The 10793-nt window shown below is 31.0% G+C and overlaps 1 protein-coding gene across 3 annotated transcripts; it reads right to left on the bottom strand.

Moving 5' to 3' along the window:
• Positions 1 to 344: 344 nt before the first annotated feature.
• Positions 345 to 10560, bottom strand: Cpr (Cytochrome P450 reductase). Of its 3 annotated transcripts, none has more exons than XM_070650998.1 (7): positions 10256 to 10560; positions 3043 to 3558; positions 2370 to 2494; positions 1553 to 2309; positions 1154 to 1492; positions 928 to 1085; positions 345 to 865 (listed from the first exon to the last, which is right to left on the bottom strand). In XM_070650998.1, exons 2-7 carry the CDS (start codon positions 3538 to 3540, stop codon positions 721 to 723), a joined length of 2022 nt encoding a protein of 673 aa, XP_070507099.1. In that variant the 5' UTR covers positions 3541 to 3558; positions 10256 to 10560; the 3' UTR covers positions 345 to 720. The 3 variants fall into 3 exon arrangements, with proteins under 3 accessions (XP_070507099.1, XP_070507100.1, XP_070507102.1); XM_070650999.1 differs by lacking the exon at positions 10256 to 10560 and adding an exon at positions 8854 to 9222; XM_070651001.1 differs by lacking the exons at positions 3043 to 3558; positions 10256 to 10560 and adding an exon at positions 2562 to 2779.
• Positions 10561 to 10793: the final 233 nt, after the last annotated feature.

Here is a 10793-nt window from a genome sequence, read left to right on the forward strand (position 1 = left end):
CCTAAATTTTCCTAGATGACTTAATCATTTTTAAATTTAAGAAGATCGTTAACTTTTAATTGAAGAATTTAATGAAATATCTGCAAAAATATCCAAGCAAATCTCATATTGTGTCCAAATTTGACACCTAAAAATAAATCATCAAGTCCAATGACATGTCAGGTAACGGTGAATTTTACATTAATTAATTCGACGTGTAATGAGCCTTTGAAATGCTTTCATTCGATAAGACAGAAAAAATGTGTACGTGGAGGTTATCGATAGGAATAATTAAATACCGCGCACCTAATGTTATGACAATAAACAGCCTGAACAAATTGAGTACGATGGAATAAAATAAAACATTTGTGTCAATGAATAAATATTAAAAAATGAAATTTTATTTCTCTCAATTATTTTTTTAAATCAATTCCTAACCGATAGAATTACTAGTTACAATATTTATGCCATTTATTTGCACTTTTTGATCCACTGTTTAATAATAGTAATAATAATAAAAAATCCCTTTGCGTGCTTACAAGTCTAAAGATAAAATTTCTCACTAATGAACATTTTTGTTTGTTTCGTACATAAAATTAAAGTAAATGTCAAGGAAATGAAATTTAGAGGCACTTTGACTCTTTCATTTAAAAGATTTTTTTGCAAACATTTTTTAATGAAATTTTTCTTATGGTTTTTTGTGTTTAGACTGCGACTGAGAATGATTATTGGATGATTCCTTTAACTCCATACATCGGCTGAGTATCTCTTTTGCGTCTCCATCTTCTTGATGTATTGCTGAGCTTCATTTTCGCTCATATTACCCTTGGTCTTGATAATATTTAACAAAATATTTCTAACATCCGTGGCCATGTTCTTTGCATCACTGTAAGGAAGGATATCAATCGATTAAATTCGAACTTTAAAGCTCAAGCTCAAAAAGCTTACCCGCAAATATATACATGACCCTTATTCACACCAATAACGTCCCAAAGGAGATCAGCATCTTGTTCCAACAAATGTGTAACATAAACTTTATGAGGTTGATCACGAGAGAACGCTAAGCGCAATTTAACAGTGCCATTCTTAGCATATTCCTCAAGTTCCTATAAATAGAATATCAAAGACATTAGATCCAGCACCTTACAATCAATATATTCCAAGCAAAACTCACCTCTTCATAAATATAATCCTCAGACCTCTTCCTGCATCCAAAGTATAATATTGTATCTCCGACAGTCTTTCCTTCCTTATGACATACATCACGTTCCTGAATAAAACCTCTAAATGGTGCTAAACCAGTTCCAGGTCCAATCATAATAACTGGAGTTTCTGTTTTGGTTGGCAAACGGAATTGACTCTTACGAATAAAGATTGGAACACGAGGCAATGGTTGGTCATTTTCAGGATGTTTAAGCGAAAGGAATGTTGTTGCAACACCCTTATTAAGGCGACCGGTTGGTGTTTCGTATTGAACAAGAACAGCTGTGATATGAACAGTTGTTGGATGTAACTAAAATTGAACAAATCAAATTAGTTAAGGATATAAGAAGTGCTGTAAAGGATAACTTACTTTGGATGAAGAAGAAATTGAATAGTAACGAGGTTGCAAGCGAGGCAACAATTCACAAATGTGATCAATTGGTGGACGACATGATGGAATGTCTTCAAGAATATGAACAATATTACGGCATGCATCTTGTACCCATGAATGATATTTAGCCTTTCCTTCAGGCGTTGTTGATGACATCATTTTCAAGAATTCCTTATCCTTCTCGTCACTACAATATTCAGCCAATTCCTTAATAATATGTGTACGAGGAAGTGCTGTTATTTCCAAATAATGGGTTAAAGCTGCACGATATGTCGTTGGACATGGGAATGGATGCTTTTTACTACTGTCCGTATCAAGATTAATCAATGAGAAGACAGTATTCAAATCAGCATTACATAATTTTCCTAAACGATCAACAAGATCAGTATCATTGACTGGATAAACAGCAAGATGATCACCAGCCTCATAGCGCATCTTTGATCCTTCAAGATCAAATTCAACATGCATACATGAGCGATCACCAGCTTTGTGTAATTCACGATTAACTTTCATTGGTGCAAGGTATGGATTTTTGGCATCAAATGGTGGTCGTTGATTTACAAGTGAATGTAAACGTGCAACTTCACCGCTATAAATACGATCAGGTGCAACATCTGGTTGTTCTAATAATCGATATTGTCTCATCATAACATCCTCGCCAGTACTTTCGATTCCATAGAAATCGCAAACAGCTGGCCAAAATTTGTCCTTCCATGTTATGAAGTCATCTTCAATACTACAAGATAAAGTAAATGATTAGCAACTGATAAGAACAATGAAATAGATTTTGACCTACTTTGCATCATCATCACCTAATCCAAGTTCGAAGACTCTTGTGGCGCCTAATTCCTCCAATCGCTTGTCGACGTAAATGCCAACTTTATTGTAATGCTCATAAGTCTTATTTCCTAATCCAAATACCTAAAAACACAGTTAAATCGAATTGTAAATTAATTACATACGTTGATATAGAAATAATTAATTTAACCTTTTGTCGGAATTTTGCGACATGATTCGTATAAATTAAATTATTAATCCAAACTAAATTAGCCGACGAATAATATTTGCGTACGATATTATAATAAAGTCTCATCGTTCTGATTGATATTATTAATGTCAATAAAAAACTGTTTCCATTACAAGGACGTGATGCAACAATTTTAAAATTATTATGAAAACTGGATTAATTTAACTTAATACTTATAACTGTTATTCATTATATGTTTGTTCAATGATCGATACTATTTTTAGGCTTAAAACAACTTATTCATAGCTGTTTATTTGTATATTCTTTTAAATAAAGAAAAATTATTTTATTTTAAGATCTATCACACGTTTTTCTATGTTTTTTGTGTTTATGACGTCACATGATCATATGGTGAAAAAATCATCGAAATTTCAAATATTTTTTCGACCGTTAAGATCGTTGCTCAGTTATAAAGAAATAAAAAACTTCCTCAATTACTTACCGCATAATTTAATCCAGTTAAGTCAAAATCTCCATTAGTAATCCATTCATAATATTCCATTGCATTATCAGTTGGATCACCTTCACCGTAAGTTGCGAGACAAAAGACAGCAAGCGAATTTGGAATGTCTTTTAATTGAAGCAGCTCTTCCATATCGCACTCTTCTGGATCTGCAACCATACCCTTCAAACGATATTTCATGCCTTCCTTCGCTAATCGTCCAGCAAACTCTTCAGCTGTTCCAGTTTGTGAACCATAAAATACAACTAAGCTTCTTCCTGATGACTTGAGCTTCTTTATGAATGAATTTTCAGCCATTGTCATTGTGTTGACAGTCGTTGGTTGAATTGAATATGATTTGACTGATGCTGGCGGTTCCTTCTTTTTATTTTTTAATAGCCACCATACTGCACCGCCAAGCAGCACAGCAAGCAAGATAAAATCTAATAGGCTGAAAAACGGCTCCGATGGTGCTGGTGCTTCTTGTGTTGATTCCATTTCTGTTGCTTTTATTTACTGTTTAATTAAATAATCGAAATTAAATAAATTAATTTTAAATACACGAGCCTAGATTAAATTAATGTTATAATTCGTGGAGTCGACAATCGCAAATGAATGGAACGAAACAAATTCTTACTCGTTAGTCAGCTGATAAGATGAGATAAGAGAGCGAGAGAGGAGTGTTAATGCACGGACACTATTTATGGTGCTTGACAACTCTTAATATTTTGATTGCTGAGCATGAGCTTTTTTGTTAGTTTTTTTTCTATTTGATATGCTTATTATTATTGTTTTTAAAGCATGAAAAGTTCAAGTTTTTGCTCATTTATTGAGGAACAATGAGTAATTAAACATCCAGTTGCGTACTTTAGTATAATTACGTAATTTTTCTCAATTTTATTTACTGGGTCGTTGGTTACAGTAAACATTTGATTTCTCCCTTACCTCTTACATGTAGAACATTTAAATTGACAAAGTATAGCTTAATAATCGATTGACTTTAACAAAACTGTGAATAAATTAGACTGAATTGATTTAAAATGTTCATTTCATTTCAGTTTAAAATTTACAAGATCGATGAAATTTGAATTTTACAAGAACGTTTAAATTTGAATTTTACAAAATCGTTATAAAAGCATAAATATTATTCGTGTATAAAAGCACTTTGCTCGATTTAAAGACTCTTGTAATTAAGTTAACAGCAATTAAATTAATATTATGTTAATTCTTTCCAGTTAATTAAAATGTTCATTGCTAACATGTATCTATTATTGCACAATTAGATATCCAGGCCATTTTATGCCTAATGTACATGTGTGTCACTGATATGACAAAAATTTCATCACAATCATTAATTTATCCATCGAATGAAGCCAAAAAATTAGTCACTTAGTGTAATTAATAGATAAATTTACACCTTTATTGTGAAATAAGTTTCCAGTTAGTCACAACAAATTTTGCCAAAAAGGAATCGGCCCAAAAAAGGGAATGAGAGGAACAAAGAGAATTACTGATAAGCACATGGCCGTGAATGTTATACATAAATGAAGAAAATCTAGTCAGACCGATATGATGATGATAAGACACAGAGAGCCATTCTTATCGCATTTGCTACGTTTATACACTAGATTCAATGGCAATGACATTCCAAATATGGAAATTAAATATACTTTACGTCATTTATTATTTATTATGAGTACAATCGAAGGCACACTTAAGGAATTCTCTTGCGCAATAAATCTCGCAATTTATTTGCGACTATCTCTCATCAATTATTTTCCCTATTAATAATTCAATTGACCATAAATGAATATTTACATAATTAAAGTCCACAGTTACTAATGACTTCTCGTATTGCTAAAATTTTCATGCACGACATTGAAAATATTCATGAAATTCTAAAAATAAAATCAAAAGATATCCAATCAGTGAAGTGAAGGAACAGAACCGCATCATCGCATACAGCATGACCTCTTTTTTGTCTCAAATGTAATAGGCAGTAGTATTCAAAAACAAAATTAAATAAGTGAATGAAATGATGATTTAAGAACAATAAGATGAGCACGTAGAAGTAAAATGAAAGATTTGAGGAAATTGAGACGGAAGATAAAAGGAGATATAATGACAATAAGTTAAAAGGGAAGCTGATGGAGACGTAGAATTAAGATTAGCTTGAATTTTGAAAGAAGGTTGTCAATTTTGAAAGCATTTTGGGTGATTGTGCTTTAATAAGGAGATTGGAACTAGATATTATGACTATAAGCAGCACAAACTTCTTAATTATTAATGTTTTTCATTGCTGGTTATTATAACGTTCATTTGAAGTTCAAACTATATGCATCTTTTGCATAGTTGTGTACCCTTTTCAAACAAATTATTTAGTTTGTGTTTGCATTCGAATAATTAAACATCATGTCAAGAACATTTTAAATCCGTGCCGAGTTTTAATGACAATTACAAGGACAAACCGTTATTAAACTGGTAGCTTCAGCTGCAGACTAGAATAATTAGCATTTGTTAACGTTATTAACTGAAAATCTCTTACAATTAAAACGTGGACAAGAAATAATTGACTGGATTTATTGGCAATTAGTTAAAAATAGTCAATAAGTCTGCTTAAGTTCAGTGCTAACAAGTTCTTTCTCGAAAAAAAACTGACCTAAAAACTAAATTAAATCTTACACTAAGACAGACTACTTTGTTCTCATATACGAGCTTTATCAATGATTTAAATAACGTTTGAATGAAGTTTTACGTATATAGGAACTAAAATTAAAGGCTAAATGATCAGAACTGTCAGAAAAAAAAAATCGGAAGCACATTGAACCGGCATTTCTGAACAAAACAAATGCCAATAACATATGCAAATAATCTTAATTAAACAACAATATGCAGATTCACACTTTCAACCAATAATGATAATCAAGTATTGCTGCTAAACCGGTCAAATTATTTACGATCACAGTGACCAACAATTTTTACGTCATTGCAAAGTAATCCTTAAGGAATGACTAAGATCTCCACAGCAAAACAATTTTATTTTTCAAGAAACCTTAAAAATTCTTTTATGACGGAACAAAAAATCATTAGCACATGCTTTTAAGAAACAGGTTAAATTGCCATTTTAACCGCCGAATAAACAAGCACGGATTGCGTGTGTCAAAATGATGTTGAGCTACTGGATGAAGTATGTCATAATACAAAGGTCACTTAAATTACGTACATTTAGTTTGTTATTGCCAAGACCATCTTGGATATGTAAATGACAATATTCAAATGTTGATGACAATTTGAATGACAAAACGTCTAAAAAGGGACAATATATTATTTTTGGGGAACACCAAATAAAGAGATAACAAAAAAAATGTCGAGTCATCAGACATGTTACAACATAGATAGACACTGTATAGCTTCCATTTTTCGATTAAAATTTGGAAATGAATTCGTATCAAGGCTGTGCAAAAAAAGAGATTTTCAACTTTTTAATCCATCAATTATGCTTGTCTTTGCCTTGATAATTGAGCAATTTGACATTTTGTAAAGAAAATGTCCGCAATAAATTATTAATAATTAGCGATGATGTCAATGAACATCAGACACGTGTAAGTCTATTGTGGGAGATATTGACGCTTTGCGAAATGTGATAATCGTAATTAGCTACTGAGTTGTCGAAAGTGAGTTATGAGATGACGTAAAAATGTAGGAAATCACTTGGCTAGTCTAGTATTGGTATTGAAATATTATGTGATTATGACGAAATTCGATTATTTTTGAGACAGTAGCTTATGTGTCTATGAAAGTGCGTTGAAGGGCATATGGATTAGTTTTGGACAGTCAGTTATCAGGACATTGAGTCAAACAATGAATGTACCGATAGAACAATTCCATATAGCAATGAAAATTGCATTATCTTCCTCGTCACACATGTGCAAGGCATCAGTAAATAAATTTCAATTGTAATCTCTCTTATTTAATAACTTCACGTGTTTGAAATTGAGTCAACAGAATCAATGTGACTCTGGAGTGTTTCCACATACTACACATTTTTATCATCGATCATGTCATCCTCAACCTATTTTCATAAAAGGAAAGCTTACGTAGGGATGAAGTGACCATTTATGATCTATAAAATATTTGATAGCTTCTTCCTAATAGGCTGAGTTATTACGTCAATGACATCATAACGTTGATGTGCTAAATTTCTTTAAATCGTATACTTTGTGGAGGATAAGAAATTGAAGAAAATCAGAAAAAGTCACGTACGCCAGTAAATAATAAAATAAAAGAGACATTTTGCATTACCGCAATTTATAGGAAAAAGCGCGTCTGGATCTTTAGCATGCATGGAACGAAGAGTATGAGATGCAGAGAAAGTTGATCTAACAACAAGTTGCTTGTGCATGTATGAAATGAAAAAATCGTCATAGATGAGGGTTAACATGCTCTTTATTAGCTGTTAGCACTGAAATAATTCACGGCTATATTTCTTAATTATAGGAAATAATATTGTTGCAATCTAATCAACCAGCAAGTCTGATTTTCTCATCATGTACGTAGTTGAAATGTAGTTTTTACATCTGCGATTTGTTTATCGAAAAATCTTGTTTACAATGTTTTTTAATTCACGTTTTCTACTCTAATGATTTTCTGTGTTTTGATTGGAATTAAAGATGTTTTTGCTTTAGTTTTCATGAAATTCAAATTTTCTTTCTGATTGATTGATTTTGCAAAACATATAAAATTGCAAAAAGGAGTATTGGGTATCGATTATGTCTAGTACAGCTTAAAAAATTGTCAAATTTTAGGAATATATCCTCAAAATTCAATTTTTTGTAAGAAATTTTGAAAATAAGGAAATAACGGCTTTGTAAAATTTAAAAAATCTAATAATAAACTGAACTGAAATGTAACCATATGAATTACTGAACAAAATGAACTGAATTGACATGAATTCAACTAATTTCAATCGAAGTAAACTGAATTGAAATGAATCACCGAACAAACCTTATTGGAATGTTCTTAATAATTTTAAAAATTCAACGAAATTGTCTAATTCAAATTCTCAGTCAAACTAGTCTGAACCGAATTAAAAAGAATTACTGAACAACTTTCGTTAAATAATAATTTTCCATCAAGTTTTCTCCACAAATATCACTTCAATTAAGCACTTTCTTCATAGAAAATATCAATTTACTTCCTATATTAAAGCAAAAAAATAACTTTAAACTTTCGAAATGCATTTAAATCGCTATGACAATTATAAACTAGAGTAACGTAGCTACTGATTCTGAACTTTATAATTCATAGGCATTAATTCACTTTCGTTCTAAGAAGTAGTCAACAACAAACTGTTTAAAACCACAAGTATCGATTGCTCCGTATAGAATAACTCAAAATTCGAGGAATCCCATTTTACATGAATGAATAAATAAATAAAATTTTAATTATTTAAAACAATAATGCTCTACAAACTGAATCTTTCGTATTTTCACTCATTTTGATGTGAAAAAAAGAAGTTTCGAGTTTGTGTTGATCTTCTTTATTTCCAGAAGCACGCAATAACAGTAAGACCGTCATTTTCCTCTTGATCATTTTTAACGAGTTGAAGGTCATTCATAAGTATGAGAGAGACATAAACAATATGCTGTTATAGTCTATGAAACAAGTGGCAACGCAAAATATTTTAATGATTTTTCCTCTCAAAGCTCTACACAAGTCTGTGTTTAAATTGAATGATTTTGTAAGTTATAAGGATTGATGAAATTTGTCATTAACAGACAAAAATATTTACACGCGATTCTAATCACATACCTTAGTCTTTCCTATAATTTTTTGATTCTAGTAATTAAAATTCAATTTTAATTTGCACTTTTACAATTATTTAAATGTTAATTTATAGTTTTTTTTGTTTCACTTATTCACTGAAATGCTTGTGCTCCGTCGAATGGTCAATGGTCAATTAAATTCTTAACACTCGTCGGTATTTAAAGGTAATCCAACTTAATATATTGCAATTTCAATATCGATATGTTCCATTAATTTGTCACGTAGTCTCAATTTCAACTAATTCCGCGGTAATCGCGAAATTCTTAACTCTCTCTACTCTCGAGAGCCGTTTTAATAATGAAAAAATATATATAAAATGTGTGACTTTGTTATCTTAACGCTTCAGTGTCTGATAGTAAACTACAATTATTTTCTGTTACTACTCGTTCATTAATGCTTTTCTTCTCTATACATTTATTATTTTGTGTGTGTATGTGTGGACCTTCGCTCTCTTGACAGCTCGAAACTCAAAAAATATTCATTCTGAAAGCTTGATCGTCATTTACTCCACAAATACAGATGTCACACGCCTGTTGAATGTGTCTCATAGAAGCATATGTGAATAGAGAGAACGTTTTTTTGCGTGCGGAACTCTTTTTTTTAGGTATCAAAGTTTAGATTTTAATTTTCTGATGGTTTATTTTGGAGGATCTATCACACGTGCCGCTAGAAAATTTCGCAATTATTTATAATAAGAATCAAATTAGAATGTCTAAAATTAAATTTTTTAGGGTTTCCAAAAATTTAAATTGTAACGGTTTTCACAAATTCAAATTTTTAACAGTTTTTAATAATTCAAATTTCAAAAACCCGTTATTTTTCCCGATAAATATGTATCAACCTCCTCTTCACCCTCATATGTCAGACATCATCAATCAACGTCCCCTTCTTTACTTAATTCAAGTTCAATGGCAAAATGAATTTATCTATTAGCATTGAACTTTATTAATAATGAAAGAATTCAATTTCAAATGAAATTAATTGGATGTCCAGAATATGGACTATTTGGCCACAAAATTTAAGGCTTCCCAAATGTGACGATCATGCATTATTTATGCTGAACATCTTTTTATTGGCACTTTTTGGGTAGTTGCGATCAAATTTCATTACGATTTGATCCATTTATTCACGTGAAGCAGAATTTAAGCTTTTTTCAGTTCATTCACAACATAATCTTGTAACTAAGTTGAATGGGTACAAGACAAGTATCCAAAAAAACCGGACCTTAGTGAGTAGAAAATTGTACGTGGCATGGAAGAGAGAATTACTTCAGCCTTCATAATTAATTAAAAAAGATTTCGTTCCATAAATCCGAGATAAATTTGAATCCAGTTTTTACTTTCGTTGACTTGAGTAGGGATTGAAAAGGAAATTTTGAATATCTCACCTTTGATCTCGAATCTTCCACTTCTATCAGACTTGATGAATGCTAATTTATCCAAATTTTATTCAATTTTTAGTTCTCGTAAATGAAAACTGTTCGACAGCTGTGTATTTATTATTTCCAGTCGTCAATTACTTTAAAAATTACATAACAATCACCACCGCTATGTGCAAATTTATCTAATTTTTTTAGCTTATGTCTTGTCAATATCAAAAACTAAAATGAACTCACAAAAATTATAAAAAAAAATGAATAAATATCTTATAAGAAGGTGTGAGACGTACTTGTTGTGTTTCACCACTGACTGTTGCTCAGTTTGTCTATTGAGGGGTAGGAAATTGTGAAACTTTTGATAAATCGATCAATGTTGATCATTTTTAAGGTGAAAATGTTAATTTTAAACTTTTTGAATTAAAAATTTGCACAATTTCAAAGTTTACTTTGATGAATGAATTTTTTTACTGAACGCAATTTTGTCACTGAACAAATTTATTTCGCGAATGAATTTTCAATGCAAATTTATAATTTTTCTCACAATAGT

This window comes from Chironomus tepperi, unplaced genomic scaffold (genome assembly GCF_022539635.2).
Source record: "Chironomus tepperi strain 1889 unplaced genomic scaffold, CSIRO-AGI_Ctep_v1 contig_453, whole genome shotgun sequence".
NCBI lineage: Eukaryota > Metazoa > Arthropoda > Insecta > Diptera > Chironomidae > Chironomus > Chironomus tepperi.

Bases quoted from the DNA above. Each gene is read 5' to 3' on its own strand.
- Cpr (XM_070650998.1), bottom strand. From the start codon at position 3,540: ATGGAATCAACACAAGAAGCACCAGCACCATCGGAGCCGTTTTTCAGC. The intron at 2,310-2,369 runs GTAGGTCAAAAT...TTTATCTTGTAG, and splicing joins TTAGGTGATGATGATGCAAA to TATTGAAGATGACTTCATAA. The intron at 866-927 runs GTAAGCTTTTTG...CCTTCCTTACAG, and splicing joins GGTCATGTATATATTTGCGG to TGATGCAAAGAACATGGCCA.